This window comes from Glycine max, chromosome 7, assembly GCF_000004515.6.
Source record: "Glycine max cultivar Williams 82 chromosome 7, Glycine_max_v4.0, whole genome shotgun sequence".
In the NCBI taxonomy this organism is placed as follows: Eukaryota; Viridiplantae; Streptophyta; class Magnoliopsida; order Fabales; family Fabaceae; genus Glycine; species Glycine max.
The window spans coordinates 2,030,044-2,048,576 of NC_038243.2; the positions used below are offsets into that span (position 1 = coordinate 2,030,044).

The following is an 18,533-nucleotide window of genomic DNA, read 5'->3' on the forward strand; positions in this document are numbered from 1 at the left end:
CATTCCCGATTTTCTTGTTATTAGTCATTCATCTCCTTCTTCTATTAGCCTCTGAAGTGTAAAGCCTTTCATTTCATGGCTATGAGAGGCTAAACCCTCTCTATTGGGAGCCTAGTAGCCAATGCCCTTGTAATGTAATTACTTTTTTTATCTATTAATGCAATTTCAAGTTCTATTATCTCTTTTCTGCTCTTTATCTTTATTGTGTGGTTTGACCATCCATGCACTTGTTTTTAGGAGTTATACATTGGAAAATGGTAATGTCTAAAGAACTGGGAAAGAGCATCTCAACAATGCTTTATTAAGGATAAACTGACTTTGTTGTGTCTCTGCACACATCTTCATGCTTAATGCAATTTATGATTCAATATTTGCAAAGGGATTTGAGAGAGAGAATACATAAATTAGGCTATTCATCATGAAGGATCAGAGTTGAGTATATTAGTAGATGTGGGTGGAAATTAGAAGAGCAGTTAATAGAGAAAATCATTAATATTGCATAAAGGGTAGTTAGACATGCTAGGTCCCAACATAATTGCATTCTGGAGTCATCTTTTGCACTCAACTTATTTAATTTCTTGTTTATTTTATCATTCTTGTTTGTTTATTTCAATTTCTTTCTTTCTTTTTATTTCTATTATACTTCATCTTCTCTTGCTTACAAATTGAGTATTCATCAACACAGGTATAAATAAAGTTCTTGTGGACTTGACACTCAGTCTTTCATTTTAATCTTTACCACTTGTGATAAAATTGGTGCACTTGCCAATCAGGTAACGGAGGCTAAAGCCCATTTGTTGGGAACTTGGCAATCAACTACTCTTGATATAATTTGTCTTCCTATCTATTTATAATATTAGATTTGCATTACCTTTTCCTATGCTTAATATTATTGTTTTTCGCTTGATCACCCATTTGCGTGGTAAGTTTTAGGGATAGCGTTGGAAAACTTTATTTTCTAATAGAACTGGAAAAGACTATCTAAATAAAGTCATCACTAAGGATAGGTTCATATTTGTTTAGCCTGTTATACATCTATATTCTTAATGTAATTTACTATTTTAGCTATGCAAAGGGATTTAGGAGAAAAAATAAATAAAGTAGGCTATTTCATGCGGAGGACCAAAGTTAAAGTATGCTAGTAGGTACATGTGTAAATTGTAATAATTATAAATAGAGAAAAATCATTAATATTACATCAAATAGTAGTTCTGGTAGGCTAAGTTTCCAACATTCTCATCTTCAGAATTTTTTTTTACAATAATATTGGATTTTCTCATCTTTTCTGTTTTTAATTCATTAATTTAATTAATTCCTATTCAATTTCTCCTCTTGTTTGATTTAATTTTCTATGAATTTAAATTAATTTTTTTTCATAACATTTTCAAGTCAATTTTCTTTAACTTCTTTTATTAATAAAATATTCATCTACCTAAGTATAAACAAAATTTCGATGAATTCGACAGTCGAACTTCCATTTTAACTTTACTAAGGTGGTGGATATTTATTAATGGTCTTGCTTCTTTGAATAGTGTCAAAATTTAAAAGTGTAAGTGGATCAGATTGAGTTGAGTTTTGTTAATTTTTAAAATCAATCAAATTAAAATTATTTGGATTAAATTTGATTTGGTATCTTTTTTGTTTTGTCAATCCAATCCAACTTTTGTTGGATTTGGTAGGTTATCGGGTTGAGTTATTAGAAACTATTACCTCTTTAGGTTTTAGGAAAAAAATTTAAAAAATCCTCAAACTCAAAAATTGTAAGGAATTTTATTTTGGACAAAATAATAAGAATTTTTTTTTAAAAAAATACTCATGAAACATTGTATTATTCACATGATAAACAAAAAAAATCATAAATATATACTTACATTACCATTCTAAAACAATATATTATCTTGAAATAAACAAAAAAAGATAAACTCTAAAATAATGCATTACCTTGAGAACGACTAAATAAAAGTGTACTTAGTTTAGGATTTTTAAATTAGTAATTTAATTGTATACGAGTTAGGTTGAGTTTTTGTCATGTCTAAAACTCCAAACCCATCATTCAATCCAATTTTAATTGGATTCATTAAACTAAAATCAATCAAATCCAATGACTTAATCCAACTTACAAAAATCTAATTAGATTGGGTTGGATTGGGCAGGTTCACGGATTGGGTCTGATTCTCTTACACCCCAACCAAAATTCACTTCAAAACTTTTACAATTCAACTATTTTGATGCAAAATCTCTTGGAACCCTGTCTTACACAAACTAATGTCAATTCTTGAGTTTTGCCAAGCAAAATATACCAAAATGTGTAAATATGACATGAAAACTCACTTTAAGTGGGTTATCAACACATGGCAAGATGATTTAAAAGAGCTGGAGGATGAAATTAGTGAGTTACAATTCATTGTGAGTACTTTCAAAGAATCACTTTAAGCTTTTGAGATAAATCTGACGCATGATATGTAAAACTACTCTATGATGACATAAAAGGTAATTTTAAACATTTTTAGGTTATTTTTTGTTAATTGATGTTGATTTTTTTTTAATCAGCAAATATATTATAACCTTGGCACCAGAAGTATCAAGAAAAACAAAAAACAATGATTAGAATCACAAAGGTTGAGCACACAAGTTAATGGATATCAATATTCATATAAGATATAAATAGATCTTAACCCCAAAGCTAGCAACAAAAGACCTTACACCACAAAAACAAGGGGATAAGATTAATATGATGATTAAACAACCCCCCAAAATACTCCTTAACATCCTTTTAGCTTACCTATATTATCAATACAATTGTCCAACACCCTTAAAAAATCATAAACCAACAATGCCACTACCAATACAAACAAACCCACTTATCCACTAGATAAACAAGCAGCAATATTCATGCTCCATTGAACGAAAGAATGATGGAATCTTGAGGATAGAGAGTGCAGCCATGTCTAAGCAATGAACTTTATGTCCTATAACATAGATTGCATATAAATCGAATCTTGATTGAAAATGCAACTATTCATTTTCCTCTAAACACAAAAAGTTATTGCACACTAAATTATCTTCCAAATACAATTCTTACTATACGATTTTCCAATACCTGAATGAACCCAGAAGTGGTCAGTGAAAAAATCAGGTAAAGCAATTGCAAAATCAAAGGAAATCCAATTACAACATTCCTTCCAAATTTTGCTTACCATTGGACATGATATAAAAACATGATAGCTTGACTCATGATGCTTTTGACATGGGTTTAAATCTTAATGGTTTTTATAAGGATCACAATAATAGAAAACCAAAAAGGATCTTGAAATCAATAATTCTCACAAATAATAAATAAACAGTGTGTATCTTTATTCATAGTGAAACTTGTCTCTGATGTGCTTTGATTTCTTGAAAGAGAAGAAAAACAAGATTTTACTTTCTTTGAGTCTTCTTTCTATTCTCTCTATCTTTCGTGATAGCTAGGGTTATGAAAACACTCTAATATAGAGAAGGGAACTTTATCTCATGTTAGTAGGTATTAGTCTCTTTATAATCACTACTCCCATCAAATAGTAGTTGTCTTTAGAAATTGTTCCACTTAAGCCCACGACCTATTTACAACTTAGTTCATAGCAATTAGTTATTTATTTATTAATCCTTAATAAATCACATGACTTTCATTTGAGACATTAAATCTTACATTCTCCCACTTGACTCATGTGACATTACCTAACATCATGGACAAATAAATAAATAAACCAAACTTATGTAACGCGCATTGAAATGACTAAATCATTTCATACATTTGGCACATCATATTTTCATAATTAAGAATAAGAACTAATCTAAGTCATGATGGTTGTACATCACTTAATCGTTATAGCCCCTTCCATGTACCACAAATTAGACTTCTCCTTAATATGAACATAATTATGAGCACATAATTGGTCTAACTAATGTCTTTATTAATTAAGACAATACCTATTTACATTATTTTAATAAAAATATGCATGTAAACATAGAAATCAGTAATTAGAAACATATCATAATTAAGCTCAAAGTGTCATTAACACAATACTGAGTAACGTTACACTCAACAATCTTTATTATCAATAATTGTTATCTTTTCAACATGCTCAATAAATGTCCTGGACAGTAATCCCTTTGCCAAAATGTCAACTATTATAAGGTTTATGCTAATATGTTTTGTTGGCACTCTGTGTTTATAAACTTCTTTCATGACAATGTAGTTTAATTTCACATGCTTATTAGCACCTTTAGAGTACTTGTCATTCTTAGAAAAACATTGTTATAGAGTTATCATAATAAATTTTCAACAACTTAGCAATAATGTTAAGAATTTCAAGCCCTGAAATAAAGTTCTGCAACCAATTAGCCTGAATTGTAGCATCAAAACATTCTACTAATTCAATTTGTTTCCGTTCCAAATTATTTTAGGATATTATGCAAGACTAAGCTTGTCTCCTTTCTAAATTGGAATAGGTGATCTTGAGCACTTTTCCATCCTAAATCTCTCTAGCACTTTATTGATGTATATACATTTTGAGACAAAACCCAACAGTCCATGTGTACCATTTCAAAATATCTTTATTCATATCACACATATAGCTTGCCTCATTCATATATAGCAAGCATATGAAGGTTGTTGGAAGGGGATATGAAGTTCAGTGCGTGCTCAGCACGAGGTGCACACTAAGTCAATTGTTTCCACTACCACTAATTTGGGCTAAGCGTGAAACCTAGGCTTAGGGTGTAGTCACTTAACCAGGTGTTGCTTTTGTGTGCGCGCTTAGCGTGGAAGTCAGGCTAAGCATGCAAGCCTTAATGAGACAGTGCAACATTTTGGAGTGAAACTTTAAAAAAGGAGAACTGTTTCAGTGCTTAGGGAGCATGGTTTTTTTGGAGAAGAACTTCTAGGGTGCCTTTGTTTCTCCTTGGTATTCATTTTCTTATTCTTCTTATATTTTTCTTCTTCTTGTTTAGGGTCTGTCATGGCTATGAAAAGCTAACTTTACCATTGTTGGGGACTTGGATACCAAAAAATTTGTGATGTAATTATGCTTACTATCCATTTAATGTTATCTCATTATTATCGTTTCCTTTCTATGCTTATTGCCTTGTTCATGGTTTGATCACCCTTGTGTATGTATGTTGTAGTGTAATGATCATTGGGAAATATCTTTACATTAAGGTCTGGAAGAGGCTTCTAGTTAACCCATGCCTAAGGATGGAATGGTGTTGATTAGCCTTTTATAAACATTTTCTCTCAATCAAATCCACTAGTTTAATTTGCTAAGGTATTAGGAGTAGAGCCAAGTGATTTAGGCTCTTTTATATAAGGTAATGGTTATGATAACATTGATTGGTGAAAAATCATTTCTGTTACATCAATAACTCATTTGATATTTCAAGCACCCAACATCTCTACAAAATATTTACTATATCTCCTCTTGCATCCAAAGTGTTTTTGTTTTTGTGCCTTTGAACTTTGTCCTTTTTTTTTGTCTTTGCTTAGTATTAAGTATTAAATTTCTCTGTCTTTATTTTAAAAATCAGTTAACTCTTTTTATTTCGTTGCTTAGAACTTGGGTCACATGAACTACTTAGCATAAGCAAAGTTCATGTGAATACAACACTCAATCTTACTATTTATTTATTACTTGCAATTTTGTTCACTTGTCAGTCGGTTAACACCATACATGATAGGTTATGATTTGATGATGGTGTAATTTTTTTTTACAGGACCATAATCAATCACAATTGACCATATATGATAAATTTATTATTTGTTGATTTTTATGATAGTTACTTTAAAATTCATACTAACAAAGAATTATGATTCAGAGAATAGTGTAAGAATGTTCTACACTGTTCATACATGACCATTAAAGTCTTTAAAATTTGTATCTAATAGTTAGTTACAACTTGTTAAATTTAGAATCTGATTTGAGTAAAGATTTGCTCTACTCATTTTAGATATTTTTTTGGGATTAGTTACCAAGTTTGGGTAAAATGCCCTCTCCAAGTTTGGGTGTGTTGGTAGATATATTTAAGAAATAAAATGTTTTCAATGCCTATTTTTGTTTATAATATTTAAATTCAAGACTTTTTTTTAAAAGAATATTAATTAATTATTAGAATCATCATTACCTAATTTTGATAATTACTATTTTAATCATATATTGGAAGTTTCATATTTGATAATTAATATTTAGTATTACATTGACTTGACTAACTGAAAATTGAGCAAACAGATACAGTCAAAATAACTGTATACAAAAATCAATTTTAACCAAATCAACCATTTAAAAATTCATGAGGTATAGTTATATTATAGTATGTGAAATAAGATAATTAAGATAAACTAATGGTATATAAAGGAAAAAAAGTTAATACTAAAAAACATTATAAAAATCACATGAATAAATATATAAATCATGTGTCAAATGTGAGAATTGGAAAAAAGAAAACAGAATAACGAATGGCGAATGACCGGGACCAATGGCATTTGGTAAAAGCCCACGAGGCCCGCCAATGCTGCTTCGCCTATTTGGAATTTTGAATCTTATTATTATTTATTTTCCCCCATAAAATCAAAAGCTTTTAGGTTTGTAGTTCTGTACATTACGCAAGAAAGACCGCCGTACGGCTTACACCCCCAAAGTCCAAACCAACCAACCCGTGAGTGAGTCAACCACCACAGTACGTCAGTACCAGTGCTGCTTGGTCTTAGTTTTAGTATTTTATTATTTATTTAAATTAAATAGATAAAATAAATAATTTTAAAAGAAATATAAAATTGATCCAGAGAAGGGAATGAATGAGAGATTGTGCATATGGGTTTGAATTCTTTTACTAATAAAAATTAACCATTTACATTTTTCAAAAAAAAAAAAAAGTAATTTTAAATATTAATGAAAAAATAACAAATACATGTACTGGTTGATTTATTTGTAAACAGCTGAAATAGTTTATTTAATTAATGAGTTAACTGTTTACTTTATATTCTCTAGGCTGACTTGCATAGTAATTATTTATTTATAGAGAACGCAGAGTGTATGGTACATGCATGATGCATCGCATCGCATAATTCACGCGAATGGAGAGAGATTCATAACTAGTCACATTCTGTTATCGTAGTCTCGCTCTCGCTCTCGCACATTATATATAAACCACTGAAGGTTTCACTGATGCAGTTGGAGCGGCGCTGCTACTGAAACAAAAACAACAAACCTTCTCTCTCTCTCTCTCTCTCTCTCTTTCTGCCAATCGGCGATGGATAATCTCGAAAAACTGAAGAATGAAAATCTCGATCTCGTTAGTATCCTTTCTCCTTTTGTCTTCTTCTCTTATTATATCGTTTTCTTTATATATATGAAATTCTCCCGTCTGCGTGCGTAATAGCCAGCTGATTATCTATAATATATAATGCTTCGAATGTGTTTTTTTGTCATTTTGTGATGCTTCGATTGTATTTGTCATTTTGTGGAATTATGATTTGACTATCACTGATTTATGATTTTGTATTGTGAACGTATGAAATTTCCGATCCTGGCTGCGACTCATCAATTGTGTTTTAATCTGCCCTCGCATTTGATTTCTGATTCAGAATACCTATAGTTTACGTCGAAAAACTCGTAATATATGCATTATTCCTTCAACAAAATATATATGCATTAATTAAGCCAAACGGACTTTATATTGTTTTTATTGGGCAAAATGTGTTTTTAAGGTTCTTCAATCAAAATTTGTCTCAATTTTTTTTATCAAGGTTTTAAATTATAATTTCAGTCACAATTGTGACTTTATCGCACTTTTTAATATTGTGGAAAATTACAAAAAATTACTTTTGAAATATGATCGTAAAGAGTTAAAAAATTTTTATGTTGCGGTTGAAATCACGGTTGTGTATCATTTTTAAAACTTTAATCCAATATTTTTAAAAACTATGATTTTGGTCATTGTATTTTTATAATTGGTATTTTCATCTCTTTTTATGGTACTAGGTGAGGAACAAAATTCACCAATTATATAAAAAAATACAATGACCAAAAGTCATTGTTGTTAAAGTATAAGACTAAGATAAATTTTGACCGAAAATTAAGTAGTCTAAAAATACTTTTCTAGTTAATAGATGTTACACCAACGTTTTCTTCTTCGTCCATGTCCATGACCACTTATTCGAGGAAACATTCATTTTTCAATTGCACTTGTCACTCTTGCAATTTTAGAGCATACATAATTTTCTAGTAATCAGACATTCCATCATTCTATCTACTTAGTGTGAATCTTTAATGTGTTACACTTTTTTATTTATTGGGAAGCTATATTGTGTAATCTTTGATTTTTGCCATGTTGATTGGGTTGAATCATTATTGATGATATGCTTGTGTTGCAGGAGAAAATACCTTTGGAGCAAGTCTTCCAACAGTTGAACTGTTCGGAGGAGGGTCTCACAACTGAGGAAGGCCGAAAGAGGTTGCAACTTTTTGGGCCCAACAAGTTAGAAGAAAAGAAGGCAATGAATTAATCTCTACCAGACCAGTTGCTATTTGGATTAATACAAAACTTTCTTTTTTTTTTTACTTTAAACTTTTGTCAGTTTAGAGAGAATGTTACTCATCAATTAATCAGTTACTAAGCTTTGCCAAACTATTCTGCAAACAGGAAAGTAAGCTGCTGAAATTCTTGGGGTTTATGTGGAATCCTCTGTCATGGGTCATGGAAGCGGCTGCTATCATGGCGATTGCATTGGCCAATGGAGGGGTAACTATGCATTTTAAAAAAAGAAGAATCAAAAAAGTTTTATGAACATGCTAATAAAAAGTTGTTTCTTTTCCTTTTGGGTGTACTTTTAAATGTATGTGTACAAAAAAAATGAGATAAAGATTATTATACACGTATCACATAAAATGTCATTTTTTTATGTTCAATTGAACTAGCTAGAAGTTAAAAATAATAATAATCCTGTAATGGTATACTGTTTGCTTAGTTTTTGTTCTTTTTCACTCGGTTTTCAATCTCATTGGCATTCTCTTGAAACACACAGGGCAGGCCACCAGATTGGCAGGACTTCGTGGGAATACTAGCATTGCTTGTTATCAACTCCACCATTAGTTTTATTGAAGAAAATAATGCCGGCAATGCTGCTGCTGCACTTATGGCAGGTCTTGCTCCGAAAACTAAGGTATAGTTTCCATAAATGCTCATTAAGGTCTTGCTACATGTAGTAGGATTCATTACGTCGATTTTGTTTGAATGGATGGCAGGTTCTAAGGGACGGAAAGTGGACCGAGGAGGATGCTGCTATATTGGTACCAGGAGACATTATCAGCATCAAGTTAGGAGACATCGTCCCAGCTGATGCTCGTCTCTTGGATGGTGATCCACTCAAGATTGATCAATCTGCACTTACTGGCGAATCATTGCCTGTTTCAAAGAATCCAGGTGATGAAGTCTTCTCCGGGTCTACAGTTAAGCAAGGAGAGCTTGAGGCTGTTGTAATCGCTACTGGGGTACACACCTTTTTTGGTAAGGCTGCTCACTTGGTGGACAGCACTAACCAAGAAGGGCATTTTCAGAAGGTACTATCTCTTGCTCTTCCTCTAATATGATGTTTGCCAGCTATTTAAGCAAATTTTACGTTAGCAGATGTCTGATAGAATTTGATGGGTTTCAACTTGGTCAGGTATTAACAGCCATTGGTAACTTCTGCATTTGCTCAATAGCTGTGGGTATGGTCATAGAGATCATTGTCATGTACCCAATTCAGCACCGACCTTATAGGAGTGGAATTGACAATCTCTTGGTGCTGCTCATTGGAGGGATTCCTATTGCCATGCCAACGGTTTTGTCAGTGACTATGGCTATTGGTTCTCATCGGCTGTCCCAACAAGGTGCTATCACTAAGAGGATGACAGCCATTGAGGAGATGGCTGGGATGGATGTTTTATGCAGTGACAAGACTGGCACTCTAACTCTGAACAAGCTCACTGTAGACAAGACTTTGATTGAGGTCAGTAGATGTAGATCACGAACAAATGATTTTTAAATTTATTATTTATATATGAATGAGGATCCGTCAATTTAATATTCAACTAATCAATTTTGATGTAGTATGGTTAACTGTCTAGAGGTATTTCTGATTTACTAATCATGGAAGTGACTTGTCCATGTTGCAGGTTTTTGCAAAAGATGCCGACAAAGACACTGTAATTTTACTTGCAGCTAGAGCGTCTAGGGTAGAGAATCAAGATGCTATTGATGCTTGCATTGTTGGAATGTTGGGTGACCCAAAGGAGGTTTGTAATTCTTCTGAATGATATATTGACTAGCTAGGTTCTGCTTGCCTGTGTACCTTAGTATCGATTACTAGAACCTGCAGCATAAACGGAGCAAACAATTTGCATCATTCTTTTGAGTTCTCGCACCCATCATGGATGTGGATTGATTATACAATGAATATGATCATGACATGAAGCTAGATAAATTGCAGAGTTTTAGGAAATGAGCATGTTGAGCCAAAAATCCATATTAATACAAGAAAAAGTCCGATTTTGCATGCATAAAGATCTCTTGTTGGCATCATTAATGGCATCGATTTTAGACTTGTAAAATCTCCTAGGGTAATTCTTTTAACAAGCATATCAAACATTTTAATAATCACGATCTTTTGGTTTTGATAGATTGTAACTGTGTTAACAACTTTCTCACACTTGTCACAGGCCAGAGATGGCATCAAAGAGGTCCATTTCTTACCCTTTAATCCAGTGGACAAGCGTACGGCCATCACATATATAGACAACAATGGCAATTGGAACCGAGCAAGCAAAGGGGCACCAGAGCAGGTAAATAGATGTTTTATTGCATAAGATTGATCTTTCTTGCTAACTTAAACATATCCACCATCAGTGTATCTCAAAGTGAATTTTTGCCAGATTATACATCTCTGCAATCTCCGGGAAGATGTGAAGAAGAAAGCTCATGCTATTATTGGAAAATTTGCTGATCGGGGTCTTCGTTCCCTTGCTGTTGCCAAGCAAGTAAGTTGATGTTCTTTGTACACCCATATCTTGTGATCTGCAGCGATAATCATTCTAATTAAAGCTTGTCTTGTGATTTATTATCTACTACCAGGAAGTTCCAGAGAAGACCAAGGAGAGTCCAGGAGGACCATGGCAGTTTGTGGGTCTCTTGCCTCTCTTTGACCCTCCTAGGCATGACAGTGCAGAGACCATTCGCCGTGCTCTCCATCTTGGAGTGAACGTTAAGATGATTACAGGCGATCAGCTAGCTATTGGAAAGGAGACTGCTCGCAGGCTTGGCATGGGAAGTAACATGTACCCTTCTTCCTCCCTCCTTGGCGATCACAAGGATGAGTCTATTGCTGCACTTCCAGTTGATGAGCTTATTGAAAAGGCTGATGGCTTTGCTGGTGTCTTTCCTGGTAAATAGCTTTATCTAAAAATGCGCCTTTAGTTGGTGATCCTAACTTGATAATAACTTGCTGCAATTTGGTCCAGCGATAAACTGAATATATTCTAATTTGAAGGATTGAGACATAATTTTGTTACAAATAACTTCTTGAACTAATGATTGATGTGAAATGCAGAGCACAAATATGAGATTGTGAAGATACTCCAGGATAGAAAGCATATATGTGGGATGACTGGAGATGGTGTCAATGATGCTCCTGCCCTAAAAAAGGCAGACATTGGGATTGCAGTGGCTGATGCAACCGATGCAGCTCGAGGTGCATCAGACATAGTTCTTACAGAGCCTGGTCTGAGTGTGATTGTGAGTGCAGTTTTGACAAGCAGAGCCATTTTCCAGAGAATGAAGAACTACACCATCTATGCTGTTTCTATCACAATCCGAATCGTGCTGGGCTTTATGCTGCTAGCTCTTATCTGGAAATTTGATTTCTCACCTTTTATGGTTTTGATCATTGCAATACTAAATGACGGAACAATTATGACCATTTCCAAGGACAGAGTGAAGCCATCACCTCTGCCAGATTCATGGAAGTTGAATGAGATTTTTGCCACAGGCATAGTGCTTGGTGCCTACCTTGCTATAATGACTGTTGTCTTCTTCTGGGCTGCTCATGCTTCTGATTTCTTCACGGTAAGCATGAAAGCTTATAATTAAGAAGAATTCAGGACAAAAATGTTTAAAAGTTTCTTTCAGGCTTAACCAAATTAAGTACAACAATATTGGCAGGAAAAATTTGGTGTCAGACCTATCAGGAATGTCCAGGATGAGCTCACAGCGGCTGTTTACCTTCAAGTGAGTATTGTAAGTCAGGCTCTCATCTTTGTTACTCGGTCAAGGAACTTCTCTTTTCTTGAGCGCCCTGGTCTCTTGCTTGTTACAGCCTTTATAATAGCACAGCTGGTGAGTTGTACTTGTAATATAATACTAATATATAGGTTGATTTGTCCATATTTTCTGTCTCTCGAGTATAACAAATTATTCAACTCTAATATTTTATTTTCTCTCGTATCTCGCAGATTGCCACACTCATAGCTGTTTATGCAAACTGGGGCTTTGCAAGGATGAGAGGTATTGGGTGGGGCTGGGCTGGTGTCATTTGGCTTTACAGCATCATTTTCTACATTCCGTTGGATTTTCTTAAATTCGGCATTCGATATTTTTTGAGTGGCAAGGCATGGAATAATATTACCGAGAACAAGGTGCCGTTTCAATGTTATTACTACTTAATGGTATCATTATCAGATAAATGATAAATCTTTATTTCCTTAATTTGCTTATATGCATGCGTTTTTGTTCCCTACGAGATGCAGACTGCTTTCACAACAAAGAAGGATTATGGAAAGGAAGAGCGAGAAGCACAATGGGCCACAGCTCAACGCACCCTACATGGGTTGAATCCTCCAGAAACAGAACAGATATTTAGTGAAAAGAACAACTACCGCGAATTATCTGAAATCGCAGATCAGGCTAGGAAACGAGCAGAAGTTGCAAGGTAATGTGCAGTGAATTAATGCTAATGTGCATTATTTCTCATTTAAAGCTGAACCAAAACCAATCTGATATAATACTTGTTTTCTAGATTGCGGGAGCTTCACACATTGAAGGGACATGTCGAATCCGTCGTGAAACTCAAGGGACTGGACATTGATACAATTCAGCAGCATTACACTGTTTGAGTAAAGCAAGCAAGTCCCCCCTGGAACTGTTAACAGCATAGCTATCTTTTATTAGATATGTTGTCATTTATTTTCTTAAAGCTCATTGGACTTCGTAGGATACATGGGCTTTAAAATAATCCAATATTTGAGATTGGCCCAGACAATCCAATGTTGGATAGATAGACCAAATTATCAGCAGATGTTATTATTATGTTATTTTGAAATCATATTGAAATCGTTTTAGCATTGTTACAGATAATCAAATATTGTTTTTCGGCGAGAAATGAGATAAAATGAAGGGTAAAATATACTCTTGTATGCTTTTAGGGTCGTATCGTGGAATTTTGTTTGTTCAAGACAAGGTTAAAAATATAGTCATTGAATATAAAATTGAAATAGAAATTTTATCTAAAATTGTTGCGAGATGTAGAGCTGACCAAATGTATAATTCAATGGTTATAGCTATATAATGATATATCTTTATATCTTTCACATGCAAACATCTTGGCCTAACAAATCATTATCGGCTAAGAAACTTAGACAAAGTCTCCCTAAAAAAGAATTACTGCATACAAATCAATGGATGGCTTACTGCACAAGCCTGTAGCCTAGTTATGAAACTAGTAATTTGAAAACAGGATGCTAAACTGGTTTAGGCTACAAGAAGCAAGTTTTAACCACTATGCCACATTTTTTTTTGTTAAATAGATGCATATTATAATATATATTACTTTAACTCAATTTAATACAAGACTATTTTCTATAGCTAGGAACATTTAATAGTATATATCAGAAAAATGAGTTAGCCCAACAGAGCACACAGCCGAGGGCAAAGGATCCTCCATTCTCCCAAGCAAAAATCCATGACATTGCATCTTGAACTTCTCTGACTATAAAACAAACTTAAAGAATCCCGAGACCTATATCTAACAATAAAAGCCAATGCACAACACTACTAAAATGTGAGTGAGGTACGTGAGAGTGTGCGTAAGAGAATGTGATCTGATCGTATATCACAAAATTAATTAACTTCCAAAATTAGTTTCAGCAACAATTGTAACACTTTCACTAATTAATTTTTTACATGTACTATCAACTTGCAACAAGAAAAATGTATCATCAACTAATTAAGTTTTGGAACTTAACTTTCGAAGAGCGGGCAATTTAAAAAAAAAATGCAAAAATATAAAGTGGAGTGTCTTGGTAGAAAAAGGGATATGAATAGCAATTGTCTTGTATAACATAATTTTATAATATTTTTATAAAAATTATTTTATTTCTTTTAACACATCAGGCATCAGTCTTATTATATCATACTTTTCTCTTCTGTTTTTCTATTTATCTTATAATTCTATATATCTGTATACAATATTGTTCAATGAACATAACTTTCTAGATCTTCTTAATTTCTTTGCAAAATGTAGATCCTCGGTTAACGAGGTGTGCCAACTACCAATGAACACCTCTCCTCATACCTGAGTACTGAGGGGCTCTAAGTTTGTATGCATGCAAATGCTTGGAATAAGGATTTGACACGCAAAGGCACCACTTACAAATACAATACACACATTCATTTATTCATAGTGGAGAAGAATCAAATTGGCACGTACAACTAGGCATCTCTTCAATTCCTTCCATTAATTCACCATGTTGTTGTTCTGCCTGCAAGTCTCGGATCTATACACAAGGAAAATGAAAAGAAAGGAAGCCTCACGTTTGATTTGTGTGTGTGTGTCAACTAGAGAGAGCGCATGGTTGATGAGCATAGCAGACCCATTAAAATGCGTATTTACTTTTTGTCTAAATCGATATGCACATTGTATTTAAGCCCTCCACGGACATACACGCACTAAACTATTCAAGTTGCATGTGTCTGTATATAATACTACTACTACAGTAGACATCACGTTCACGTAGTAGGAGTAGTTTCACATTGTTCACTAAACAGTGCCAAAAACAATCCAAAAGCACCAGAAATGAAGAAAGCAAATACTGTGACTACAACTTTATTTGCACTACTTTTGCTCACACACTCTCTTGCTGCTGAAACTAGAACAACCCCTCTCCAAGACCACAAACATGAAGCAGAGCTAAGAGGATCTAGAACAAGCAGAAGAAACAGACACAGCAGTGGAGGAAGAAGAACAAGAGGATCAAACTGTGATCAATTTTACCTATATCTGTTTGGAAAGTGTGGCCTTTGGCCTTTTCCTACCTTTACTTGCCCTGACAACCCTTTTGACCAAACACCAATGCCTTCGTCTCCTTTTCCTCCACCAATAACTTACACACCAAGAATCCCTCCACCAGTGCAATATTCCGCACCACCTCCCCCACCACAATCGCCGCCATCGCCACCACCACTACCTCCATCGCCGCCGCCGCCGCCGCCACCATTATGTCCACCGTGGCCACTACCGTGTCCATCACCACCCAAACCAGCATGTCCATCGCCTCCTCCGCCACCGCCACCGCCACCGGTGTGTTCACCCCCGCCGGTTGCACCCTGCTGCCCATTACCACCGCCTGTTCAACCCTGCTGCCCACTTCCATCACCCTCCCCACCACCTCTGCCGCCGGCGCCGCCATTAGTCCCATCGCCGCCGCCACCTGCTCCTACCCTTTTACCACCTCTTGTTCTTCCCCCTCCAATGTCTCAAATGCCAACATTTCCATGGCTATCACCTCCGAACCCCTTCATGAATAATGCACCACCACTTGTCCCATTCTTATCTTCGCCACCTCTCCTTTCAACTCCAACACTGCCAGACATTTCCTTTCCCCCTCCACTTGAACCGACGCCGTTTCTTTCAACGCCACCGGTTTTCACTATGCCGCAAACACCAAATGCCTTCTTTCCACCACCGTTGGTTGCTGACGTACCACCGGCTTTTACTGTGCCGGAAACACCGGAGATGCCGGAGGAACCGCCGACTTTTAACATGCCCACTACACCGGATGTTTTCCTGGCGCCACCGGAGCTTCCGGAGGACCCACCGGATGTTTTCTTAACGCCACCAGAGCTGCCGGAGGACCCACCGGATGTTTTCTTGGCGCCACCAGAACTGCCGGAGGAGCCACCAGAGAATTTGGTTCCTGACCCTGAAGAGCCGCCGTCGCCATTCACCATCGGCTGATAAGCCTTCACTTTGTTTATAAGCGCATACGTACATCTTTGTGTTTAGATAATCAACGATATTTTCCACTTTTCCCCCGCCTTTTAATTAAAATTCAAATATCATTTCGAGTGTTTTCGGAATTTGGACAAAGGCTTCTAAGCTAGGAGTTCAACTTTTCTTGAGATGTTAAATTCTGTGTGCTAGTATAATATTAATGGTTTTTAGATGTTTTATGTTTTCCAATTTGAAAGAAAATTTAACCCTAAGTGGATTGGAAGAATTTGAAAGGAGAATGTTTCATGAACGTTCAATATGCTATCCAATTTGCATTAAAAAAATCTTAATATATACTCATTACTCATTAGACGATTTGCTCTTGCTAATTATCTTTCTCAAGTAAACTTGTTTCAATCATCATTTGGTTTTCTCTGTTACTTCTCATGTATGAGTTCAAGTTTCCACTTGTTCGATCGTTCTTTTTCATATTTTAATTTGAAAGAAAGATGTCTTAAACTTCGATCTATAAAAGAATAGGAGCATAAACCAATAAATTCTCTTAGCTGATAGTCAGGGTCTATTTACCCGTTTTCTGTTGTGCTTTTAGGTTTTAGCCCTTTATTTCGTATCCATTTAGCAAATCGTTTTCTTCTTGTAAGACATAACTAGATACTTGTGCTTGCATTGTTATCCCTCGTGAATATCCCCAACAGTATACAATCTCTAGAAAATCATTCTCAAATTAAACCAAATCATTTTTAATGATAAAAGTTTCAATTCCATATATAATCAAAATAATTACTCCTTTCACATTTTTATAAATCATTTATTTTTAACAATAATGCTTAACTCAATAGTTTCAGAGTCATAAAAAAATAATATAAAGATTGTTTCCCAATCAAATATGCATTAGATAATAATAGAGGGAAGAAATAAAATAAAATAAAAACATAAATAGTAATATAGTTGCAAAAAAAATAGTACAATAATACAGTATTTTTTTTACTTAATTTGAAAATTTTGTAGTACTATTATTATTTTTAAGTTAAATTGTAATTTTGGTTCTCTTCTAATTTTAAATCAGCAATTTTAATGTCCCTATTTTTAAATTAAGACATTTAATCTCACTATTTTTAGAATAAATAATATTTTTTTCTTCCATCAATTGATTATTATAATCAAACATTGACTTTGATGTGTTATATTAATGTTGACGTGACATATATACATGTAGACCTTCACATGGTACTTATGAGATAAGATGATAAATAAAGTGATAGACACTTATTTCATTTAGTTAATTTTATAAACATTATTTAGTATGTATTGTTAATCAAGAGTGATAATTGCCTTAGGAACTTTATCTTAATGACCATTTTTTAGGTAATTATCTTAATATATCAATACACTTAAACTTGTTTGGTCTTGTTTATAATCAAGTTTTGAATAAACTAGAATAACTTTAAAATAGTTTGATTTTTCATCTAATTTTAGTTTATTTTGGTGTATGAATAAATGAAGAAAATGATAGATGGTATTAGGACCCAATTTAAAGCTCTTTTAAAGGAAATTTTTGAAACTGAAGGGATTAGAAATGTCAAGTTTAGCATGCACTGTAGGCAGAGCGAGTTGTTTCCACTACATGATATCAAGCTCAATGCGCAGTCACTTATAACAGTCTTTTTTTGCATGTAGGCTTAGCTCACAACTCACGCTCAATGCACAATCACTTAGACAAGTATTATTTTTGTATGCACGTTTAGCGTGAAAGCTGGGCTAAGCGCACAGGCCATAATGTAAAAATGATAGTGCAACATGTTTGGTCTTATTTAAGCTCCAATGTTGTGAATTGAAGGTAGATTTAGCTGTGGGAGATATCTAGGGTTGAGAGTGAAGGCTGAGAAGCTCTCCCTTGCTCTCTATGATTTCCTTATCACTTGTTATCATCTCTTTCTTCTAGTTTCTTCTTTTCTTCTTGTAGTTATATAGTTAGATTTACCCATTTTGGAGGTTGATGTAACTAAACTCATCCTTATGTTTATATTTTGATTATTAATCTATGTTTATTGTTAGTTATTAAGTATTCTCTTTTATGCTTAATGTTTGTTTTTGCTTCATCACCCTTTGCTTGATGTTGTGGTTTGAATTGTCATTGAGAAATATTTTTGAATTTAGAAATGGAGAGGAACACCTAATGGGTTTTGTGTCTGGGATAGAACAAGACTTGTTAGTCATTTTTTAATTCTTGTTCTTAAAG

The 18,533-nt window shown here is 34.2% G+C and overlaps 2 protein-coding genes across 2 annotated transcripts; one reads left to right on the top strand and one right to left on the bottom strand.

Moving 5' to 3' along the window:
• The first annotated feature begins 8,673 nt into the window (after positions 1 to 8,673).
• On the top strand, positions 8,674 to 13,379 carry LOC100818997 (plasma membrane ATPase 4). Its single transcript, XM_003529736.5, has 13 exons — positions 8,674 to 8,772; positions 9,056 to 9,193; positions 9,276 to 9,590; positions 9,695 to 10,021; positions 10,188 to 10,307; positions 10,731 to 10,853; positions 10,944 to 11,048; positions 11,143 to 11,452; positions 11,618 to 12,132; positions 12,229 to 12,402; positions 12,519 to 12,701; positions 12,813 to 12,994; positions 13,082 to 13,379. Exons 1-13 carry the CDS (start codon positions 8,704 to 8,706, stop codon positions 13,176 to 13,178), a joined length of 2,658 nt encoding a protein of 885 aa, XP_003529784.2. The 5' UTR covers positions 8,674 to 8,703; the 3' UTR covers positions 13,179 to 13,379.
• Positions 13,380 to 15,816: 2,437 nt separating this feature from the next.
• On the bottom strand, positions 15,817 to 16,290 carry LOC102670219 (sericin-1-like). The gene has a single exon (XM_006584095.1). It carries the CDS (start codon positions 16,288 to 16,290, stop codon positions 15,817 to 15,819), a length of 474 nt encoding a protein of 157 aa, XP_006584158.1.
• Between the last annotated feature and the right edge of the window lie 2,243 nt (positions 16,291 to 18,533).

Bases quoted from the DNA above. Each gene is read 5' to 3' on its own strand.
- LOC100818997 (XM_003529736.5), top strand. From the start codon at position 8,704: ATGTGGAATCCTCTGTCATGGGTCATGGAAGCGGCTGCTATCATGGCG. The intron at 12,403-12,518 runs GTGAGTTGTACT...CGTATCTCGCAG, and splicing joins CCTTTATAATAGCACAGCTG to ATTGCCACACTCATAGCTGT. The intron at 12,995-13,081 runs GTAATGTGCAGT...CTTGTTTTCTAG, and splicing joins AAACGAGCAGAAGTTGCAAG to ATTGCGGGAGCTTCACACAT.
- LOC102670219 (XM_006584095.1), bottom strand. From the start codon at position 16,290: ATGGTGAATGGCGACGGCGGCTCTTCAGGGTCAGGAACCAAATTCTCT.